Below are 26,399 nucleotides of genomic sequence, written 5' to 3' on the forward strand. Positions count from 1 at the left end.
GTCAGTAATTTTATCTGGTTTTCTTTTTTTTTTTTTTTTTTTTTTTTTTTTTACAGTATTAAACTTTAAATTAACAGTTTAATCTCATTATAGAAAAAGAAATCGTTGTGAAATTATGATACATTTACAAATGTATTTTAACTGTATTTTTCTGTGAAAAAATAAAAAAATTATTTTAAAAAATTGAAATTTTATGGTTATTCACAGTTACAGTTTTTTCATGTTATTTTCCATTTGACATGTAAAATCACAGTCTATTTTTGTCATTTCATTGATATTTTCCTGTATCTTAAAAATACAGGAAAATCTGTAAAATAAACAGTGAAAATTCTGTTAAATTACAGATTTTTTTTTTTTTTTACAGTGTAGATAGATAGATAGATAGATAGATAGATAGATAGATAGATAGATAGATAGATAGACAGACAGATAGACTGTAAAAAAAAATAAAAAAAAATAAAAATAAAACATAAAAAAACAGGATTATTCCAGCGGCAGGAGTGCTGAAACAATACTGGAAAATAACGGAAAATAACCATCTCATAAAAATACGGTAATTTTCCATTAAATAAAATACAGTTTTTTGCCCTAACTTTACATGAGATTTTGCATATATTTTTTGACTTTTTAATGTGTAATAAAGAATATTTACATGTATTAAAACAATCAAATTACCTATAAATAAATATATACATAATTTTCAACGAGACTAAGTTGTACAATCCACTGATAAAAACTGTATTTTGACAGTTCATCAGTGCTTATACATGTTATACATTCACAAAAATACATTTATTTAACATTTTTTGTCGTGAAACCTCCTGTAATTACACAAGATATTTGTCAATTAACAAACAAGTCTTGTTAAACTTACAGAACAAATACTTCTTTTATGGTTAATTGTCAGTAATTTTATCTGGTTTTCTTTTTTTTTTTTTTTACAGTATTAAACTGTAAATTAACAGTTTAATCTCATTAATAGAAAAAGAAATAGTTGTGAAATTATGATACATTTGCAAATGTATTTTAACTGTATTTTTCTGTGAAAAAATAAAAAAAAATTATTTTAAAAATTTGAAATTTTATGGTTATTCATAGTTACAGTTTTTTCATGTTATTTTCCATTTGACATGTAAAATCACAGTCTATTTTTGTCATTTCATTGATATTTTCCTGTATCTTGAAAATACAGGAAAATCTGTAAAATAAACGGTAAAAATTCTGTTAAATTACAGATTTTTTTTTTTTACAGTGTAGATAGATAGATAGATAGATAGATAGATAGATAGATAGATACATAGATACATAGATACATAGATAGATGTACTTTATTTATCCAAAACTGGGAAATTACAGTGTAGCAGCAGCATGGCACACATTCAATAACAATATAAAACCACAGTATAAATTCGAAGCTGTAACTAAAGGATGTGCATCAGAAAAGCAGTAAACACCCATTTCAAGGAACCAACCTGTGTCTGTTGTTACTCTAGTTATGCTTTAAGTAGTAACTATAACACACAAATTATTCTCGGCCTACCTTTCCCAGACTCAGAGTCAAGTGGTTTTAGAATAAAATACTTAAAAATACTAGGAAATGATAATAATTTTTCCCAATTAAGTGTACTCTGGAGGACTTCATAAATGTTGAGCTCAGAAAAGCTATGATACATATAGAGTAGAGATTGAAAAAAATATATATGTATATAGAAGTAACAATATGAAAGTAACTCAATAAGTTACATAAGATGAAAAAGCAGAGAAAAAATCCTGCATCAAGACAAAAATGATTCGACCAAATTTACCTAAAATATGCAGCCGGTTGAAATTGACATTTAAAAAGTAAATGATGCACCCACATGAAAACAACATAAAAGATAAAATGTCATAAAAGGTGCAACCAGATGAGAACAATCTAAAAGGCATAATTTTGAGAATTTGGGACCAAAGGTGACACAGCTTTTACAAATCTGGAACCACTGACTTGGACTATAAATGCTCTGGTCTGTGGCTCTAATCTATGATACACACTTGTCTTTGTGCAAATACACATGAAACATTTGAATAATTAATAAAACTGTTTCTTAATTTTTTTCAGCTCATGTACTCCCGGACACATGCTGCTTCTGCTACATTACAATTTTGAGTTCAACACTTGATGGATGCTGGAACTAATGACAGCTTCAGGCCATCTGATTTACACTTGGGCGCCCTATGTTTTTACCTGAAGGCAGTGGTTGATAATCAACTTTTAGCATTCATTTTGTACACTGTAATATTTTCCAAACTAAATAACTATCATCATCAGCCTACTAGAGATGAGCATGACATATCTGGTTGTTTTTTTTTCATCTTAACAAATGCAGGACGAGTTATATTTTGTTTTTATCAGACCTCCTTTACCCTGAGGCGACTGTGAAAGTACCTCCTGGTACACAAGCCCCTAGTTGAGAATCGCTGCACCAGCAGAGTTCCGTCTGTGTGTTTGAAATTGAACTTTTTTCATACTGTATGTGTCCAGAATTTGTAATGATCTGTCAGTAGCAGTAGTAGTAGGTAGCCTTGGTATTCTATGAAATTCAAGAACATGCTGCACTGATTATGTTGTATATTGCTGTACATGTTAATAAAATATTCATATGTGACTTCCTGCACAGAATTAATTCCCTCTAATGATTTCAAACCTTATGCAATGAGCAAAAAAGCAGGAGTCTAAGACAGGGGTGTCAAACTCATTTTAGTTCAGGGGCCATGTTCAGCTAAATTTGATCTGAAGTGGGCCGAACCAGCATAATAATATAGAAATAATGTCAACTCCAAACTTTTCTCTATGTTTTAGAGCAGGGGTGTCAAACTCATTTTAGTTCAGGGGCTATATCCCCCCAATATGATCTGAAGTGGGCCAGACCAGTAAATAATAATATATAAATAATGCCCACTCCAAACATTTCAATATGTTTTCTTGTGAAAAAAGTAAAATTACATTATGGAAACATTTACATCTATAAACTGTCCTTTTAAAAATGTGAATAACATGAACAACCATGTAAAAAACTGAAATTTATTAGGAAAAATAAGTGGAATTTTAACTGTATTATGCCTCTCATTTGCATATCATTTGTAAATGTCCATTAAAACTTACAGATCACAATGGATCTGCAAATTTAGAAAATATTTTAGTAAATGGCAGAATATTAGTAAAATTGCACTTACCTCTCTTAAGATTTTTCTAGTTTTTCATATTTTTTGTGAAAGGCTAGTTTGTAAATTTAAACATTTTCATGGAATTTCACTTTTTTACTCTAAAACAGAGGAAAAATTTGTCATTATTTGTAGTTTTTTATGATAGTATTTTACTGATCTGACCCACTTGAGACTAAAGTAGGGTTTTATATGGCCCCTAAAGTAAAAGGATTGACTGTTTATATCTTGAGTGTAATTTTTGCATTTCACAAATTCATCCTACAGGCCGGATTGGACCCTTTGGCGGGCCGGTTTTGACCCCCAGGCCGTATGTTTGACACCTGTGGTCTAAGAAGTTCATCATGAATACTAACATTTGCATTTTTACTGATAAATTGCATGCATTACAGAAGTCACTACTCATAAGTTTCACCTGAGTTGAGGGCCATATCACCATCATTTCCCCCGATCACATATAAGTGACCGTTTAGCACAGCGGCCACTGCTCTGGTGCGTCTGGTCAGCATGGCGGCCTGTTTGCTCCATGCGTTCATTTTTGGATCATACCTAAAAGAGGGAAATAAAGCCACAAAGGTGAGTGAGAGCAGTTTAACAGACGGCCAGTCAGTCATTGGGAATTCATGCAAATGAGTCACGTCTATTGTTCCTCCTGTGAGTCAGCCATCAACAAAATGGAACATGTCACGTTATTCATTTCATTTCATTTCACATACAGAGCCCACTCGTTCTAATCATACACAGAGCCTTTTCTGTTGCTGCTCCAACCCACTAGAGCTCTCTCCCACCTACCATCCGACACGGCTCCGACCTCAACACCTTCAAATCCCTTTTAAGAACTCATTTATTTAAGATTGCAATTAATGTTTAACTGTTTTACATTCATATACTTGCCTTTTGCATCTGCTTTTTTTATGTTTTTAATGTGTTTGGTTTACGTTTTTATCTGCTGTATGTAAAGTGTCTTTGAGTACCATGAAAGCACTATACAAATAAAATGTATTATTATTATTATTATTATTATTATTATTATTATTATTATTATTATTATAAGGTACATCTGTTGTTTTTTTGTTTTGTTTTTGTTTTTTGTTTTTTTCAAAGAAACAGCATCTGCTCAAATGACACAACCCAGCATGTTGTTGTGTTTTATTACACCAAAAAAATCTGTCACCGGGTTAACCAAATTATGCTTGGCTAGATTCCTTAGCAGTAAATCTATCCACTGAAATATTAAACTAAAAATAACCACAAAAAAAATTCCAAAATGTCAGCAAGTTGTGCTTACATTACAAGCAACGAAAACACAGTTATTCAAGCCAGACTAACAAAAATATTCTTAGACTGAGTAGATGTGGAGGGGGTTTCACTATTAAAATAAGGATATGACGCAGACCATCGTTAGTTTATTCATGTAGCTCGATATTAGATGGAATATCTTAAATATCTCATGAATAAATAACAATAATCACATAATAAATGTGTTGATTGTTTCCAAAAAAAAAATTGTCCAATGTACTGAAACAATAATTTTTAAAAAGCTTATCAACAATGACAACATGTTAGATTTACTCATATTTATGAAGTTCCAAGATACTTCCTCTGTACTATATGTCTGGGTTGGTTACATTTATGTAGATAATTTTAGATAATTTTATTAATTTATTAAAACAAACTTTAAAAATATCAAAAGGGTTGCTTGAATGATCAAAATGCCATTTAACTATGATGACCATGTACAGTACAATGGAAATAGTCTGTAAATACTGTAAAATTATTAGGAAATTCAATTGTGAAGCACATGTATTTTGTCACTTTTTAATCACATCATTGTACAATGTTACATTTCTTTAAAATTTGAAAATTTGTTATATACTTTTAATACAACTTACAATGGTTTTATTAAGTATATTCTGCACAAGTATTCATTTACACTATTGCCACTTTTTACAGTGCATGCATCACTGTCTTTCATTGGCATTTCCCACAAACAAGGTTTTCTAAAAATGTTACTTCATATAATTTCTTTCTGAAAAATTAATTTATCTTCAAAGAACACCAACCTTTTAAAAAAAATTGACAAAATACTTATATAGTGTCATAAAATAACTGATAATGTCAAGTATTCCTAGTCATATGGCACATGGTGAAATATTCTCAAATGTCTGCATTAATAACAATGACTAAATCTTCAACAACCTGTAGATATTTGGAAGAAGTGATGCTACAGTACCTCTCGACAGTATTTATAGCAGTGATGCCATCATGTCCTCCAATAGCATACAGGTATCCATCCATTGCGACCAGACAGACTCCAGTGCGGGGGCTGCTTAAGGGTGCTACATCTGTAGTCCAGCTGTCTGTGTCTGGGTCGAACCTGCCGTTATGCAAAGGGGACATCGAACAAAGTGTTAGTACAAATATCAGCTGCTAGAAATGACAGCTTTAAAAACCCAAACATTTACTGGCGACCAAAAGCATCGACTGATCTAAAATGTTTAATAACAGCTCATCCATTAATCCTATCAATACATGTAAATAACTGGTGTAAAATGCAGTTTGTCATCTTTTCATGGTCATCAGATATGAACCATCTGGACGTTCAGAGGCTCTGTAGTTACCGTGGAAACACCGTCATCTTCTACAACATTGATTCACTAGTAAAACCCATGGAGTTGGATCAATGACAGTGGATGGAGACACTTGGTTTATGTTCAGTTAATGATAGATTTGACTAAAAAAGTCAGTTTTTGTCAGTTTATTCTGTTTTTGATACAATAACCCTCAACTTTAATCTGAACTTTAATGAACATCTACATCACAGGTGTCAAACATGTGGCCCGGAGGCCAAAACTGGCCCACCAAAGGTTCCAATCTGGCCTGTGGGATGAATTTGCAAAGTGCAAGTTAGGGCATCAAACTCAAAAATAATATCATAATAACGTATAAATAATGACAACACCAATTTTTTTCTCTTTGATTTAGTGCAAAAAACATTAAATTATGAAAAAGTTTACATTCACAAACTATCCTTTAACAATAACATGTGAATAACCTGAACAAACATGAACAACCTGAAATGTCTGAAGAAAATTAAGTACAATTTTAACAACATTCTGCCTGTAACTAAATGTTTTGTGCCTTTGTAGATCTGATCTGTAATGTACTTCTAATATTTTTTCAGGTTATTCACATCCTTTTTGTTTGGATAGTTTGTAAATGTAAATATTGGCATGACTGAAGGTTATTTTTTGCTCTAAAACTATTTGGAGTTGTCATTATTTACTGATTATTATTATTTTACTGGTCCAGCCCACTTCAGACTAAATTGGGCTGAATGTGGCCCCTGGAAGAAAATGAGTTTGACACCCCTGATCTACATGATCGATAACTTAACCCATAAGGACCCAGTGTGACATTTGTGGCAGTTCCCAAATACAAATACATTTTTCTCTATATTTAACCATCCTTAAGTGGTTTATCACCATTTATTGTAATATTATCTTCTGTATTTTTGTTTTTTTAGTGAAAGTCAGGTATTTTCCTACATTTAATTTACTAATCATGTAGATCTTCATAAAAGCTCAAAGTAAAGCTGAGGAATGTTATATCAAAAACAGAGAAAACTGAAGAAAAAGTGACTTTTTCAGCAAAAATATCATTAACTGAATATAAACCAAGTGTGTCCATCCATTATCATTGATCCAACTCCATGGGTTTTACTGGCGAATCAATGTTGTGGAAGATGATGGTGTTTCCACGGTAACTACGGAGCTTCTGAACATCCAAATGGGTCATATCTGCTGACCGTGAACAGATGACAAACTGTATTTTACACCAATTATTTATATGTATTGATAGGATTAGTGGATTAACAGGTATTAAACAGTTTAGATCAGTGGATGATTTTGGTAGATGGTGGATGTTTGGGTCTTTATGGGTTAAATACTGTAAAATACCTGATATTCACTGAAAAAACACAAAATGCAGAGGATAATGTCATATAAATGGTGATAAATCACTTATGAAAGGTTAAATATAGAGAAAAAAAATATTTTGGAGCTGCCACAAAAGTAGAACTGGCTCTTTATGGGTAAAAAAAAATAAAAAAATAAAAACACTATACAGACACAAACTTTGACCTAAAAACATATATAGTATACTGTGTGTAATGATGGATCGCGAACATACACACAAAGTATCCATGTAAACATTTTGTAAAGTGTGTTTCCTCTCTGCGTGTAGGCCATTAAAAGAGTTTTCTATCCTTTCATGGTCATTAGAAGAAAATATCTCCCAAATATCCCCTGTTGAAATGACACAGCAGGTCTGTAACTACCTCTGAGAGATGTGGTGCATTCAGGTACCAATATAAGCCGGTTTAAAGCTTTAATAGGTGATTAGAGTGGAGTGGGTCTTCCCCTAAGGGGTGAGCTGGCAGCTATTCACTTTAAGAGGTCACGGCTGACTGTGGGAATTGGGACGGTGGCCAACTTCTTCTAGATATCTGATACAGCAGGATGATAAGTGGAGGAAATGTCCGTCTGGGAGAGAATTTGCTTTTGACATGACAAAATAAATAAATAAATGAATATCCGACAAAGCAGCAGTTTGGGGTGCCCCACTGCTGTAATCTTCATCCTAGAGCTAAGCTACAACTGTGGGAGTCTGACTGCAGGGCTAAGTCTAATTTCTGCTTTAATGCTGACCTCTGCTGTTCAGCATGTAAATGACACCGACAAATCCTCCACAGCAGAGGTGTCTTAACTCATTTTAATTCAGGATCCACATTTATAGCACAGTATGATCTGAAGTGGGCTAGACCAGTAAAATAAAAACATTAGAATATATAAAAATTGTCAACTTTTTACTATGTTTAAGAAAGAAAAAAGTGAAATCACATCAAGAAATTGTTTAAATCTACAAAATATCCTTTAAAAAATGCCATGAACAAACAAACATGTATTAAGAAAAATAATATTTATCCCATAATAACCTATAAATAATGTCAACACCAAACTTTTCTCTGTTTTAGAGTGTAAAAAGTTAAATTATATTTGGAAAATGTTTACATCTACAAACTACCAATTGAAAAAATGTGAATTACACGAACAACCTGAGATTTATGACAAAAAATCAGTGTGATTTTAGCCATATTATGTCTCAGTTTATCATTTACACATGTGTATTACAACTTACAGATCACAGTGGCTCTACAAATACACAAAACGTTTAGTAACAGGCAGAATATCACAAAAATGGCTATTTTTTTAAAGACATTTCATGTTGTTCATATTTGTTCTTTTTTTTTTTTTTTTTTTTTTTTTTTTTTCACTAAAACGAAGATGAAAATTCGGAGCTGTCATTATCTCTGCCAAGGAGGTTATGTTCTCATTGGGGTTTGTCTGTTTGTTTGTTTGTCTGTTAGCAAGATAACTCAAAAAGTTAGGGAAGGATTTTGATGACATTTTCAGGAAGTGTTGATACTGGCACAAGGAACAAATGATTAAATTTTGGTGGTGAATGGGGGGGTGGGGTGCTGATCTACCTTGGTGGAGGTCTGCGCTCTCAGAGTAATTTTCTAGTTATTTATAGGTTATTATGATAATATTCTACTGATCTGACCCATTTGAGTTTGAATTGGGTTGAATTTGACTCCTGAACTGAAATGTTTGTTAATATCTTAAGTGAAATTTGCGCATTTCACAAATTCATCCTATGGGCCGGATTAAACCCTTTGGCCAGTCAGTTTTGGCTCGTGGGCCATATGTTTGACACCTGTGCTCTACAGCAAGTCTGGAATAACACTGGATCTAGAGATGTGTAAGAGTGTTGTCAATGAGGATGATTCTCGTGAACAAAGCACAACATACATCAAACACACTGAAAGCTTATATTCATTCAAAAAAATGCTCAAACAGGAACTACTCATGAAAATACAGGAATGCAAATGATTGTTTTGACTCTCACAACCCAAGTTGCTGTAAAGATAATAGTTTAAATGTTTTAAGGTTTATGTGTTGAAAAGAAATGTTCAGTGTGCTGATGATAACAATGAATTGTAAACTTGTTTCATTTATGCATGTATTTTGTAACTGTATTTGTATTTTAACAGACCCCAGGAAGAGTAGCAACCACTATGGTGGAAGCTAATGGGGATCCGTAAAAACAATAAACAATAAACAGCAAAAACTAAAAGTTACATATTTTTACATCATTGCATCTTTGAGGCACATTTTCACAGAGATGGTGACATTTATTACCATAAAATACTTGTAACTGCGAATTGAAAAGCAATTTTATAGCTTTTTTATGGCAAACACTTCAGTCTACTCAAAGGTAGTGTAACATGTATTATGATCCTATTTTACTGTTTGTTAAGTATGTCATCATTATGTTACTTAAGGTAAATTTTTTTCTTGCAATTTTCTTTGTAATTCTGAAGAAAGACACGCGTGAAAACTCCTCAAAAACTCCTCAAATATTGTTAAATTTTTACATTGCTTGAAACCATTAGATCTGATTATATTACATTATTCCATTTTATTTTTATTTTCATGAAACTGCTTGAACATTTGTGATGTTAACTTGAGGGGAAGGGATATAATTTCCCCAAGACTTAATAATCATTCAATATATCAAATACTATTTTGGTAACAAGTGTGTGGCACATATGAGACATAATGTACTTTCAAATAAAGGTTAATTCTGGTAAGTATTCATGAGTGTGTCCCAAAAAAATCTTCCATGACGCAGTTTAGAGAATTACCCATCAACACAAACACACAGTTTTGTCTGGAGGAAAACGTAGTTTTTCCATGACCTTTAATTTTCCAAAAGGGAAAAATCGACATAAAAACCAATATCAAAGATAGAAATAGACTTGTGTTGCAGCACATACACATAATGTTTGCTGTACTGAGCATTTTAACCTCCTCAAATGCTCAGGATTGTGTTGTAATGTGAACGGACAAAAACGAAGACTCAAACAGAATGATGCAGAAGACTCTACATGTCCTTTTCTTTTTAAATGCATTTTGTTGCCTTGTAACTGATCGCCTTCAAATAAAAATTTCAGTGGAAGGCTGCTTTTACCTTCCATTTCTCCACCCATTTCACAGCATGAAATGGAGGAAAAGGATAAAAACATAGGCAAAAATGCATAAATGTGCTCATCAGTTGAATGTGCAGTTTGATTGCCAGTTTTAACGCCATCCTCTTGTGATGTGTGCAGGCAGGTGTCCAACTGATATGCTTTTGCACTTAAATCAAGCTCTCAGGGGAAATCTGCAATGCTTTTTAAATATCAAAGTGAATAATTGACATTACTCATACTTTGTATTCTAAATACATAGTCCTGTTACATTACTAGTTCATTCCCATGTGTACATGTCTTCGGTGCTAATTTACAGTCACAGCGTCACACCAATGTCTTTTCATCTTCAGTACCTCCTTGATTCAGTTTTTAATTTAAATTTTTTTATTTTTATCTACAGTACTTCTCTGATTAAACCTCAACATCAAGTCATCTCATGTCCCACGCGGTCCCACGCCACAGCTCTTCATTCACCTACTCATCTCCGTATTAGCACACAGCACCAAGGCCACCAACATGCCGACTGAAAGCCCTTTGAAACCCCCACATTGCAATTACCATTACATCTACATCACTCCCTCCTCTACCCTAGAGGACTCCTCGGAGCTGCTCAGCCACAGCTATGTCCCAGTGTTGTATGTGTGTGTGTATGTGTGTGTGTGTGTGTGTGTCTGTGTACACTCATTGTCTGCTGTTGTAAATACCACAGTGATATAATTAGATACTATCTTTATAGCTTTAATCATCATATACCAGAAAATCAGCCCAAACTAACACTGTTAAAAAAAAAAACAAACAAACAAAAAAAAATGGTATTATTCCAGCAGCAGGGGTTCCGAAGAAATGCTGTAAAATAACGGAAAATAACCATCTCATAAAAATACGGTAATTTTCCATAATTAAAATACAGTTTTTCGCCCTAACTTTACATGAGATTTTGCTTCTTTTTTTTGGCTTTTTAATGTTTAATAAAGAATATTTACATATATTAAAACAATCAAATTACCTATAAATATAAATACATATATGTAAATACTTTTCAATGAGACTAAGTTGCACAATCCACTGATAAAAACTGTATTTGCACAGTTTATCAGTGCTTGTACATGTTATACATTCACAAAAATACATTTATTCAACATTTTTGTTGTGAAACCTCCTGTAATTACACAAGATATTTGTCAATTAACAAACAACTCTTGTTAAATTTACAGAACAAATACTTCTTTTACGGTTAAGTGTCAGTAATTTTATCTCATTTTATTTATTTATTTATTTATTTTACAGTATTAAACTGTAAATTAACAGTTTAATCTCATGAAGAGAAAATAAATATTTGTGAAATTATGATACATTTGCAAATGTATTTCAACTGTATTTTTCTGTGAAAAAAGAAAACATTTCGTTTAAAAAATTGAAATTTTATGGTTCAGTTACAGTTTTTTTGTGTTATTTTACATTCGACATGTAAAATCATCGTCTATTTTTGTCATTTCATTGATATTTTCCTGTATCTTGAAAATACAGGAAAAATCTGTAAAATAAACAGTGAAAATTCTGTTAAATTACAGATTTTCTTTTTACAGTGAAAACAACCGGTTCCAGGCCCAACAAACTCCCTTTGCATGTACTGTGGCTTATTTTTGGCATTGATCCAGCTGATGTCATCATGTCTTTGCCTGTGGTGATGTCAGCATACCAATTGCCTCTATACATGTGCCAAGTTTGAAGTAAATTGAAACAAAATGTGTGTTTGTACAGATATTTGAAATTTTGCCCATTGTAAGTAAACCAGAGTAAAAAAAAAAAAGATTTTAAAAATTCATAAAAAAATTTAACTTTGATCTACTTTTCCCAAAATGTAATGACATCTGTTCTGGGTCACTGGCAATTTATACCCCAATTTGGTATGAATTCAACCAATAGTTTTGCTGCTATAGATATTTGAAATTTTGCCCATTATGAGTAAATGGGAAAAAAAGGTTTTAAAAAATTCATTAAAAAAAATGTATGAAAATTTTTTACATTAACAAACTATTCCTTCACAAAACATGTGAATAACCTGAACAAATATGAACAACCTGAGATGTTATAAGAGAAGTAAGTACAATTTTAACAGTATTCTGTCTGTTACTAAATGTTTTGCGTAAGTTGTAATATATGTGTGTGTAAATGATAAACTGAGACATAATATGGTTAAAATCCCACTGGTTTTTCTTCATAAATCTCAGGTTGTTCATGGCTGTTCATGTAATTCATAATTTTTTTATTTGATAGCTTATAGATGTAAACATTTTCATATTGTAATTTTATTTTTTTCACTCTAAAATACTGAGAAATGTTTGGTGTTGACATTATTTATAGGTTATTATGGGCTGAATATTATTTTTCATAATACACTTTAGTTTGTTCATGGAATTTTTTAAAGGAAATTTTGTAGATTCAAACATTTTCTTGATGTAATTTCACTTTTTTCTTTCTAAAACATAGTAAAAAGTTGAAATTTTTAATATATTCTTATGTTATTATTTCACTGGTCTAAACTTAGAACTAAACTAAGCTTAAACTAAACCCCTAAACTACAGTGAGTTTGACCCCCCTGTACTAACGCGGTCCTGTGTCATACCGCAGCTCACCTCTCCACGCTGCTGTAACAGCGGATGTTATCTTCTCCACCCACTGTGTAGATCTTTCCATCCAGTGCACATGTAGCAACGTTGGCCCGACGGTTGACCATACGGGCAGCGTTTCTCCATTCATTGTACTCCGGACAGAACTGTTCCACCAAACACGATGGGTCGTCCCTGGTCCATCCTCCCACTACCAAAACAAAACACTCTTTTACTTTTACAGATCATTGTCAAAACTGGTGATGATAGTTAAGGATGGTGTGTGATGAAAATGATGGAGATCTGCGGCAAGAGTCTCATATTGATGTTAGCAAGCCTGGTATCCATTAGAACTGGGGTGTCAAACTCATTTTGGTTCAGGGGCCATATTTAGCCCAATTTGATCTCAAGCTGGCCAGACCAGTAAAATAATGACTTAATAACCCATAAATAATGACAAATCCAAGTTTTTCTTTTTGTTTTAGTACAACCCCCCCCCCCCCAATTAAATTATGTAAATATTTACATTTTACAAAAAACAAACAAACATGTAAATTACCTGAAAAAACAGAAATTTCATTTGAAAAATTAGTGCAATTTTAACAATATTATGCCTCGACCTACTATTTATACATGTACATTAGACATAATGTTACATAAGCATTTGGTAACAGGCAGAATATTGTTAAAATTTTGGAGTTTGGAACAAAAATTTGAACAATTTCTACAACGTTACATCTGTTATTATTAACACAACTACAGATCACAGTGGATCCATAAATGCACAAAACATTTAGTAACAGGCAGAATATTGTTAAAATTGCACATTACAGGTTGTTCATCTTTGTTTTTATATATGTATTTATTTGCATTTTATTGTGAAAGAATAGTTTTGTAAATGCAAATATTTTCACAGTGTAATGTTATTTTTTTCACTTAAATTTTTTCCACATAATTTTTCACAAAGAAAATTTGTCGTTGTCATTACTTATGGGTTATTGTGTTGTTATTTTTTACTGGAGATCACATTGGTCTTTATGTGGAACCTGAACCAAAATGATTTGGACAACCTGGACTGTTCAGGTTAATTTTTGCACTTGGAATGGAACTTTTGGTTGGCCAGATTTGGCATGTTTGACACTTGTGCATTAGAAATTAAAAATACATTCTCTTTTCTTTTCTTGTCAATTTAAAATATTCACAAATTACCCAAAATCATCATTACAGTCTTTACAAATAACAAGTCTAATGTTAAAGATGTCAGAGTATCGTATTGCAGCCTGGTCTAGGAAGCTATAATACCACATTGGACCACCAGAGGGAACCACTGTAGCCTTGAGTCTGCCCACACACACTCCGTATATAAAGATGGATCCTTCAAGGTTTCATTACCATAACACCACATCCTCTGATTTCATCTATTCCCATGTACAGGATCCTGCCCAGGACGGAGTCTTTTTACAAGGATGCTTCTGTTGATCCTCAGCACTATTTAACTGCCCACAGTGCCACTAAATGGAATAAAAGGCCTAGTAAAACCACAAAATAAAACCTCAGCAAAGAACAGAACAAAATTTAAAGGCAAAAGAAAGGGAAGTTTATGCACAATAAACAGGCCATTTTCTGCACTTACATAAATAAATAAATGGAGCATCCAGAGGAAAATAAAAAAAGTGCTTAAATAATACAAGACACAGTGTTGAGAAAAGAAAGCAAACAATACACAATATCCCAGTAAAGAGAGTAATATAATTAAAGATTTAGTAGATTAAAAGATAGTGTAATTCTCCATAATTAAATAGCACTAAATCACACAGGTTAGTAAGAGTTAATAAGAAAGGGGAAGGTGCTTTAAATGGGTTTTAAAAATGTCTCCGTGTAAGTTTCTCCCATTTTGCAGCAGAATAGTTTAACACTGCTCCACTTTTATTACCGCCTATGTACATTTGGGCCCAATCCCAATTCACCCCTTGGCCCTCCCCCTTACCTCTACCTTTTGCACTTGGCACTACCCTTTGAAACGGAGTTGCAGGGGGTAGGGGTTGAAACATGACCCTATGAAATGGGACATCCCTTTGAGACCTGTTACGTCAGGGGTGTCAAACACATTTTCTTCCGGGGGCCACATTCAACCCAATTTAACCTGAAGTGGGCCGGACCAGTAAAATAATAGCATGATAGCCAATAAATAATGACAACTCCAAACTTTTTTAGTGCAAAAAATAACATTCAATTATGCCAATATTTACATTTACAAACTATCCAAACAAAAAGGATGCGAGTAACCTGAAAAAAAAAAGAAATTTGTTAAGAAATATAAGTACAATTTTATCAATATTCTGCCTCGACTTATCATTTATATACATGCATTACAGACCCGATCTACAAAGGCACAAAACATTCAGTATCTGGCAGAATATTGTTAAAATTGCACTTAATTTGCTTCAGAAATGTTAGGTTATTAACATTTTATTGTTAAAGGATAGTTTGATAATGTAAATATTTTCATAATTTAACATTTTTTGCTCTAAATCAAAGAGAAAAAAAATGATGTTGTCATTATTTATATATTATTATGATATTATTTTTTAGTTTGGTGTCCTAACTCGCACTTTGCAAATTCATCCCACGGGCCGGATGGGAAGCTTTGGCGGGCCAGTTTTGGCCCCCGGACCGCATGTTTGACACCTGTGTGCTACGTCATCACCAGTCACCGATGCCGTAAGCAAGCAAGCAAACTTTATTTATATAGCACCTTTCACAGACAAGAGAAGTCACGAAGTGCTTCATAAAAGATAATAAAATATAAATGAGACAATGAAATGCAAATAAGAACACAGATAAAATTACAATTATAAAAAGGTATAAATTTAAAATATTAAGTTGGTCATATAACAATTCTTTATCTACTGCTGTTAAAATGCCTGGAGAAACAAGTGAGTTTTGAGTTTACTCTTAAAAACATCGACAGAGCCCAGTGATTGTCACTATAAACAGCTATAAACTACTGCTATAAACAGATGTGTCAACTTTGTTTCCGAAACTATTCCCCATGCCGTCAGCAGCTGTATCCGTCTCTGTTGCATGGGCTTTGGGCATCTTTTTGCGGCTATCAACCACAAACTGCCAAAATGCATCTTTAACACATTGAAACAACATTAAACAGATGATCAAATGATTAAGTCATTTACGAAGAAAACACATACATTTGTGTTTCTTTCATCACACTGCTGCATTTTTTTTTTTTTTTTTTTTTTTTTTACAGTGTTTGCCTCCATCTTGCCAATGATTTGAACAGAACTATGGGAGATTTTTCATAACCCTCCATTTGTTGCGTGATCCAAAAAAAACCCTGTTTCAACGGCCAAACAGCCCTCCCCCTTCCCCTCTGACTCATCGAGAATTGGGACACACATCGGGTAAGGGGGAGGGCCAAGGGGTGAATTGGGATTGGGCCTTAATCAGTGTATAAGGAAGCTCCAAAATGCTACTACTGTAAGTTTCCTAATAATCAGCTCCATAACAGCTTCAGTATGTGATTTGTGATTTGTTTCCATCTATTAACCCTTTCATGCACGAATTATCAGAACCTTAATCAAATTTTTTTTCTTGAGTGTTTTTATTCCTCTTTAGGCATGAAAAAAACAATGCAATTGAAAATTTTCTTCTGAAAAATAAATAAAATATATAAAATAACAAAAAAAAAAAACATTATAAAAAAATAACAATGAAAAAAAAATTCTTATGAGCGTATTTTTCATGAAGTTGCAAAAATGTTTACCCAGCTGGACACCACACGTTTAATTTTTGACGCACAGAAACATGTATTTACTGAAAAATTGTGTGAAAACTATGGGGAGGGCTTGTGATTCTGGGGGTTTATGCTCAGGAGAGATCTACATAATGTTACCAACTCATGTCAGAAAATATATGTAGTGTGTTCAAACTTTAATAAAGATATGTGTAAAAAAAAAAAAAAGAAAAAAAAAAGAAAAGAAAAGAAAAGAACAACAAAATCCATGAATATACAAGAGAACAGCTGTAGAATAGCTATCCACTGGCGTGACCACTATGCATGAAAGGGTTAATAACCGTGTCAGATATATCTATATATATACCTATATCTATATCTATATACTGTATAGATATAGATATAGATATAGATATAGATATAGATATAGATAGGTCACTTAAACTTGGAATTTGGGATGGGTCTGGTTTGCTGACCCACCCGCAGACCCACTGTACTGTACACTGTAGTCTAATGTATTCTGTTGGACTGTTCTATTGAGTTGATATATTCAGTGGGAGGACAGACTCTTCTGGAAGTGACAGCAAAGAAAGGACCCTTGACTTTAGATGTATTGATCTTCCCTGTTATCTGGCAGCTGTAGAGGTCAAAGATTCTATGGCACTTTGGCCAAAATAAAAGGTACACATTCAGTTCCCCCCCCCCACTCTATGATTACTTCATACTTTTTGGGGAGATTTCACAAGATTTTGTTCAGATTGTGATCCTTGTGCTCAGTTTTGTTTGGTATGTAGACATGATGAACCCACATTTCTGCTGTGTAGGCTCTGACTTCAGATTGCAACACAAAGTTTCTAAGCAGCTCCTGTGACTGAAGGATTTTGGCCTCATTTTTGCACAGCAGGATGAAATGGAATCTGCGTGTCCATATTTATTTACAGCCTGTAAGTGTGAAACATTGTAAATAGGAACCAGTGCAGCTGTAGGCCATGGAACCGAGAGGAACTTTAAACACATTAGTGAATTCAATGATGGATGAAGCCTTTTCATTAAATGACCTTTAGGTTTACTACCCACCCCCACAAATCAAAATAAAAAAATAGAAAAGATAAAAAAAATAAAAAAAAAATAGAAAGAAAATGAGATTCAACATAGTTCATAGTTATGTTTGATGTTTAACTATTAAAATAATAGACTCCAAAATTTCTTCTTGTTTTAATGTGAAAAAAAAAATTACATTACGTCTATAAATAATGACAACTCCACATTCTTCTCTTTGTTTTAGTACAAAAAATAACATTAAATTATGAAAATAGATACATTTACAAATTATCCTTTAACAATAAAATGTGAGTACATGAGATAATTGATAAGTTGAGGCATAATATTGTTAAAACTGCTTTTAATTTTCTTGAGACATTTCAAGTTGTTCATATTTGTTCAGGCCATTCATATTTTATTGTTAAAAGATAGTTTGCAGACATAAATATTTTTTGTAATTTAATGTTTTTTTTGCACTAAAACAATCAGAAAAAAATGGAGTTGTCATTATTTATAGTTTATTATGCTATTATTTAACTGGTCTGACCACTGAAAGACAATGAGTTGGACATCCATGCGATACAATAATACATGAGGAAAAGAAAACCGCTGTTTTTGGATTCTCAAAATCACAAATATGTCCTTTAAACTTTTTAATTAAACCTATTGCAAAGAAGTTTACCAGTTTAGAATTTCAGTCCCACAAAGATTTACCTACTAAAGATGATGAGAATGATGCAGATTCTATCTTTCATCTCCTGTGTCTAAAAGCCCAGGTCTTTAAACCAGTGTCCCAGTTTTTATACAGGTTTTCTCTCAAATATACATCATAGGGTTTATTTTCTCAGACTTCAAAAGCTCTTCCAAGTACTTCCAAAGGCGAAAGAAATGTAAAACTGATACTTGTTTAAATTGACTTGTACATCTTTAATATCTGACTTTGCTCTTTGACGTGAGGTCTGATGATACTGCAGTGCTGATATCCTATTCTTTTCCTTTTTTTTTTTCTCCATCTTCAGCATATATTGCAGTCTAACAAGTAAAACTGCACTTGAAGGCACAGATTATGTCCCCTTTAACCCATAAAGACCCAAACATCCAAAAGCGACCAAAACTATTTACTGATCTAATATGTTTGATCCATTAATTCGGTCAATACATGTAAATAATTGGTGTAAAATACAGTTTTTCATCTTTTCATGGTCATCAGATATGACCCATTTGGATGTTAAGAGGCTCTGTAGTGAACATGGAAACACCATCATCTTCTACAACACTGATCCACCAGTAAAACCCATGGAGTTGGATCAATGACAGTGGATGGAGACACTTGTTTAATGTTCAGTTAATGATATATTTTACTGAAAAAGTCATGTTTTCTTCAGTTTTCTCTGTTTTTCATATAATAAACCTCAAATTTAATCTGAGTTTTTATGAACATTTACATGATCAGTAAATTAACCCTTTCATGCACAAACTATGAGAACCTTAATCAAAATTTTTTCCTGACTGTTTTATTCCTCTTTAGGCATGAAAAAAACAATGCGATTGAAAATTTTCTTCTGAAAAATAAATAAATAAATAAATTTTAAAATTTAAAAACACATTTAAAAAAAAATAATGAAAAAAAAAATTCTTATGAACCTTTTTTTCATGAAGTTGCAAAAATGTCCTCTCAGCTGGACACCACACGTTTAATTTTTGACACACAGGAAACATGTATTTACTGATAAACTGTGTGAAAATTATGGGGAGAGCTTGTGATTCTGGGGGTTTATGCTCAGGAGAGACCTACATAATAATATTAGAGAATAATATTACAATAAATGATGATAAATCACTTAAGAAAGAAAAATTCATTTGGGAACTGACACATAATTGGTGCTGGGTCTCTATGGGTTAAAGACAGACATTTCATAGCATAGACTGACCCATGAACATCATGTCGTTGAAGACATCTTTGGGAGGAAGTCTGCTGAACTGTCGACGGACAGAGAGGGGTGACGTCCTCTGGTGACGCCGTTTGGACCCTCCTGTGTTCTGTTTGATGAGCATGTGGCGGGGCTCCGGCTCCTCAATAGCAGCCCTAAACATTGAGAAACATATACTTTATTTGGTTACGTATTTGTCAAGGACCGTGACCATGTTGTCAGCTCATAACAAAGGCAAAAACACCATGTCAACTTTAGCTACTAGACTCAATTCCATCTGCAGTCCCTGAAAGACTATAAAAAGGACTGAAGAAAAAAGAAGGTGTGAATGGTAGTATAAAAATAATTTGTACACATTGTCATATATTCCCATCTGCAAATGTAATATATGGACATATTTTGAATTTCCTCATATTAAACATGTGCATATGAAGTGAAAATGAACAATGACATCAAGTCTAACCATTTTCTGAAGAACCTCTCACTTTCAATCCTACACTTTATGTTATTTCTAGGTCCATTACTATCTGGTATTGTTCTTACCATTGCTGGCATGTGCTGCCCTTTACCATTAGTGCTACTGTAGTTTTTTTTTTTTTTTTTTCTTACCTTTTTTGGTATGTAATTATTGCTGTTCTTCACCACTTTTAGTTTTGTAGTTTTTTGTTTTTACCATTGTTGGTATGTAATTATTATCATGTAAGTTGACTTAACTGTTACCTGTGGTAACACCACCGGGAATGTACTTTGGTTCTATTTTTTACACACTTTTTGGTTTTACAATGTAAATACTGTCAAATGAGTTCATTCTAATTTGGTATAGGCCTGTTTTGTTCATTGTTCTGGCTTGAAGTCAAAGGACAGGAGTGAGTATTTAAAATGATATTATGTTAAGTTATTTGATGATGAGAAAGGGGGTGGGATTAAATAAGTTTTTCTTCTTCCCACTCCTTTTCGAGTATAGATGAATGATTTTGGAATTTTGAATTTGCATGTATTCTGTAAATGCTGGAAAAAAACAAACAAATGAATGAATGAACTAGAAGCACTCGGAGAGCATAGACCTCCGCCAAGGCTGATCAGTTTGTTGAGGCTCTAAACCACACTGCAAAAAAAAAAGGAATATCTGACTTAGATAAACTCGAACTTGGAATATTTACCTTGAAAGATCGTTTTTTAGATTTATTTGCTTATTGAGTTATTAATCTTGTTGAGATTATTTGACTTGTTCCAAGAATTTTCATCTTGAGCTACCCCACTCAGCTATTACAACACATTTTAAGCAATATTTATAACAAAACAAACTACACTGATGGAGATGAGTATGGTGGATACATTAATTGTTTGCCCTCAAGAAATGTTTACTTGTTTTATGCAGTTTTGTCAATACACTGTAAAAAAAAAAAAAAAAAATCTGTAATTTAACAGAATTTTCACTGTTTATTTTACAGATTTTTCCTGTATTTTTTAGATACAGGAAAATATCAATGAAATGACAAAAATAGACTGTGATTTTACATGTCAAATGTAAAATAACACGAAACAACTGTAACTGTGAATAACCATAAAATTTCCATTTTTTAAAAGAAATTTTTTCTTTTTTCGCTGAAAAATACAGTTAAAATACATTTGCAAATGTATCGTAATTTCACAAATATTTCTTTTCTCTTTATGATATTAAACTGTTAATTTAAAGTTTCATACTGTAAAAAAATAATAATAAATTAAGATAAAATTACTGACAATTAACTGTAAAAGAAGTATTTGTTTTGTAAGTTTAACAAGACTTGTTTGTTAATTGACAAATATCTTGTGTAATAATTGGAGGTTTCACAACAAAAATGTTGAATAAATGTATTTTTGTGAATGTATAACATGTATAAGCACTGATAAACTGTCCAAATACAGTTTTTATCAGTGGATTGTACAACTTAGTCTCACTGAAAAGAAAAAAAAAAAAAAGCATGTATGTATATATATGTATGTATGTATGTATGTGTGTGTGTGTGTGTGTGTGTGTGTGTACATCGTTGAAAATTATTTATATATATTTATTGGTAATTTGATTGTTTTAATACATGAAAATATTCTTTATTAAACATTAAAAAGTCAAATAAAAATATGCAAAATCTCATGTAAAGTTAGGGCAAAAACCTGTATTTTAATTATGGAAAATTACTGTATTTTTACGAGATGGTTATTCTTCCGTTATTTAACAGTATTGTTTTGGCACCCCTGCCGCCGGAATATTCCGTTTTGGTTTTTTTTTTTACAGTTTTTTTTTTTTACAGTGTAGATACAGTACATATCTATGGAGTCATTACATCTTCATAAGACCAAATATGTATATACCATAGATTAAAAAAAAAAAAAAAAAATCTTTCTATGAAGACTTGAAACAAGTATATTCTGTTTAAAATAAGAATTGTAGCATTCTATAATCCTTATATAATATTTTCTTAATTTAAGAAAACTTGAAAAGTGCAATTTTCTTACTGCACTGGCCGATAAATATACTTGAAATAAAACATTTTAGCAAAATAATGAGTTTAATTTTCTTATTTTTGTACAGGCCTTTTTTGCAGTGCAGGACTGACACTCTTACCCCTGTTCATTGTAAATTCCCATGTTTTATCTCCTCGGTGCTTGGATCAGGGTCTGCAGCAGAGATTTGTTGCACTTCCGTGACTTGATGCCAGTTGTCTGGTCTCCTGTGTTTATCGCTGCCCGCAGCTCTTGTTCTCTGCAGTCTGTCCTCGAGCCACTGAATGTCACAGTTTTTCTGCTCTGTAGGACATTGTACTTGTAACCTCCTCCGCTTAGCAACAGCCCCCCCCACCCCCTCACAAGTTCCTCAAGTGATTCATCCCTCCATCCCTGCAGCCTGAAACCCAAGACTCCTCTCACACACCCTACTTCCAGCTTCAGTTTGACAACTGGCATGCCAAAGGGACAGTGGACACCATCTCAGACTTTGGTCCAGATAACACTTCCTCAGTGGCTTAAACGTTACTGTGTCATTAGTGTGAAGCAACACTGGCCTCGATATTGTCTTTGAGTTCATGATGTATAACAGGCAGTGGTTTTGACTTGAACAGTAAAGTGTTACATACAGATTTGTTACACCATACTCTGTAAAAAATGGCCGTAAGAGTTAACACCAAAAAGTTGTAAAATTGCAACATAAAAAAACTGTAAGTGAAAATACAATGTAAAGTTGTTTTGTGTTAACAATTAAATCAAATATAGCTGTAGTTTTTACAGGAAAAGTATATTATTAAAACCAGATTTGTTTGTAGAAATTGTGTATTTCTATTGTTTTGAGAAAATAAAACTGTAAATTGAAAAACAATGTGGTGCCGTTTAAATTGCAAGACCACAATATTGAAATAACAGCCTATTTGATTAAAAAAAAACAAGTGAACATTTAACAATTTAACATTTTAAACATGTATTTTAATGGGTGGCTATGGCATAGTTGGTTGAGCAGGTTATCCAATGACCATAGGGTTGCTGGTTTGAATCCTGGCTCCGACTGTGCATATGTCGAAGTGTCCTTGCAAGACACTGAACCCTAAATTGCTCCCAGTAGGGCCTGGTGGCTTTGTAACGCGCTTTGGGCACCATGAAGGTGTATAAAATGTTAAAATGTGCTATATAAGTGCAGACCATTTAAATCCAGTGTTAAATATACATGTTTGAAATGTTAAATCTACATGTTACTCCATATATGTGTTTACAGTTTGATGTGTTTTTTTTACAATATTGTTCTGGTAACCACAGCTGCCAATTTTTTTCTGTAAAAACAAGAGGATTTTTTTTTTTTTTTTTACAGTGTAACCATAGACTCTGCAATGCATTTTTGTTCTCTGTTGGAGACAGGAGTTTCACAGCTTTACTTAAAAAAAATAAAAATAAAAAAAAATTATCAAATATAAATGTTGCCCATTGGAAAGGACATTCCATAAATAAAATGTATCTGAAAAAACGGTTACATTATGCTGTTTCCAATCAAGATAGATAGAATATTTAACGTAAAAAAAAAAAAAAAAAAAGCTGAAACTTTTACTTTCCTAGATCTCAGGAGGTGAAATCAAAAAAAGTGCTTTTCATTTTCATGACATAATTTGGCAGAAAATGTCCTGACTCAACCCCCTCTCATGGCCATAGTCTCACACAAGAAGACAGAACTGAAAAAATATAAGGATTTAGTTTAAGATTTTAACTTTTTTTTTTTTTTTCACTTCCTGAACAGTGATGAAGTATCTAGGTTATCCAGAGTGATGTATCAGTTGGGGTTTTCCCTGTCATTACTCTGTCTCTAAGTGTTGCCCCTGACATTAGTCCTCACCACGTTGCATTTTTAGAGATCCCACAGTCTCCATTACTGACCCGACCCTGTCAGCTCCTCTCTACAAATCTCCCTCCCTATGCCGTCATGTCTTTCATTTCTGTGAAGTTCATGTGACCATCTTCACTCCAGTATGTATGCCTGTATTTATATCTCCGTCTCTACGAAAGCACTTTAAATGGTATTGTGATTCAGTTTTACTGTCAAGGCAGGTCAACATGCAAATCCAGTGTAGTCATTCCTGTTGTACGCCTTCTACGGGGCTGACTCACAAAATGGGGATTGACTCATCACCAGTATACAAGAGAGATGTACATGTAGCCTGGCTTTCTGGAAGTACTCGCAGTGGCGGTGATGTTGTTCTTCTAGCTGTGCATTATTACATAAGTTGCTTTTCCATTGATGCTCGAATTGCGTGAATATAACTTGCACATAAAAATTTACCTAATGGAAAAACGACAACTTTGCCAAAACTCTTGTTTTTCGATTAAAAGTTTTTGCACTGGTAAGACATGGTTTTTCTTTTTTTTTCTTTTCTTTTTATTGGGCTCAGCTGGCTGACAGGCAGCTGTCTGTACCGATAAGGCAGCAGCCGACACCAACTGTACTCCCAGTCATCATTGCCCATTTTTCTAACACCTTTGCTTGTGTATCCTCTTTTATTTAGACATTTTACCAGGGAGTATCTCACACTACTTTTTTTTTTTTTTTTTTTTCCTACTTGTCTTGTCCAGCATTCTAACAGTAGAATGGTAGTCTGGTTCCTTTTGGTGCTGAACAAATTTGCTTTGCCAAGGGGAACTTCATAAAGTATATGAAGCGCCCTTTGATATTCTACTGTGTTTATTATGAGTTTAGTTGAACCACATTTCGATGCCGGACCTGACATGGGGGGTGGGGGGGTAGAAGAAGGGGAGAGAACAAGAGAGAAGAAGGTGGAGAAGACCCTCACAAGAAAGTATCAACAATACAAACAGCAACAACCATGGAGACAATTATAATGGTGACAATAACTACAACCAGAACTGCGTAAACTTGGCAGAAGAGAGAGAAAAAAAACAAAACAAACAAAACTACAAAAAAAACCCCAAAAAAACACAACAATGAGATACATAAGACCTATGAAATGAAGAATATAAGAAAGCATGAACAAAATGTCGTATACCACATTCGTACAAATAATACTTATAACAAATAATACCAGAAACAAATAAACAAAGACAAAGACAAAGACAAAGACATGGTTTTTCGTCCGTAGCGCAACAAGGCTATAATAGTTTTAGATTTTTCATTACAGTTTAGTTTTATTTAGCTTTGACTTTTTTTTTCTCTAATTCAGTTAGTGTTAATTAGTTTTTAGAGCAGGTTTGCAAGGATTTTTTAAATTAGTTTTCATTGTTTTCGAAATGCTTAGTATTAGTTTAGTTTTAGTTTTGTCCTATCTTTTATCTTCTTCACTGTCGTATTTACATAAATCCCAGACAGGACTCTGGTGCCAACTTTAGTCTCCATGTTTCCAGGTAGAGTGGGGACGGGAAGACGACTGTAAACCACAAGTGACGAGAAGTGACAGACTGTTAACTGTCATATGGTGCCAGCAGCTAAAATTGCTTAAGGGAAATAAATTGATTTCATATCAATCCGACATTGACAAAGACAAAAACGAAGGGAATTTTATCCATAACTTTTATATGTTTTAGTTAGTTTTGTAAACACACAATACAGTTTCAGTTAGTTATTTTTTTTCTTTTAATTATAGTTTTTATTTATTTCAGTTAATGAAAATGTTTTTACAATTCTAGTTTTCATCATTTTGTTAGTTTTCGTTAACGATAATAACCTTGTAGCGCAAATGGTATATCACACAAATCTGCAATGGAAAGACCTTTTTTTGCAACTGGAATCACGTGAATGAAAAAAAAAAAAAAAAAACAGATGTTGACAGACATTACAACAAACGAAGAAGAAGAATTTTAAAAGAAACATGATACGGTATGTGTGGACACACCAGGAAAACAAATCATTTTTTAATTTTGTACATGATAGAGGGGAAATTTATAATAATAATGAATATATCTGTAAATCAACACAATATTTATGTTTGTCGCCATGTTTACGGAATGACTTCTCATGTCATCTCGTGATAATAAATAAAGAAATCATGTGATTAACTGGAAAAACTGACATTACGCACTTTGGTTTTTTTGACATTTAGTAAATATCGGTAAAGTTTTGCGCATATATCCAATGGAAAAGTGACTATTGACAGTCTACCTCACTATATGACAGAGCAGAACAGTCTCAGAGCTGCATCTACAACCAAGTTTTACAAGGATACACATTGTTTTATATGCTGGTTTTTTTTTTCCCACATGCATGGTCCATTATAGCAGCTTCTGACACTATTTTGTAAATGCAC

At 33.0% G+C, this 26,399-nt stretch overlaps 1 protein-coding gene across 1 annotated transcript in view; it reads right to left on the reverse strand.

The window, feature by feature from the left end:
* LOC115425489 (kelch-like protein 20) overlaps positions 1-22,365 on the reverse strand; it is a 30,157-nt gene extending 7,792 nt beyond the window's left edge. The window contains exons 1-5 of the mRNA XM_030143102.1: positions 22,235-22,365; positions 19,630-19,784; positions 12,934-13,117; positions 5,435-5,578; positions 3,617-3,750 (exon numbers count right to left, since the gene is read on the reverse strand). Coding sequence (XP_029998962.1) covers positions 3,617-3,750; positions 5,435-5,578; positions 12,934-13,117; positions 19,630-19,784; positions 22,235-22,257 — 640 coding nt within the window. The 5' untranslated portion in view covers positions 22,258-22,365. The remainder of the gene's footprint in view (positions 1-3,616; positions 3,751-5,434; positions 5,579-12,933; positions 13,118-19,629; positions 19,785-22,234) is intronic.
* Between the last annotated feature and the right edge of the window lie 4,034 nt (positions 22,366-26,399).

Source organism: Sphaeramia orbicularis, chromosome 9, assembly GCF_902148855.1.
Source record: "Sphaeramia orbicularis chromosome 9, fSphaOr1.1, whole genome shotgun sequence".
NCBI lineage: Eukaryota > Metazoa > Chordata > Actinopteri > Kurtiformes > Apogonidae > Sphaeramia > Sphaeramia orbicularis.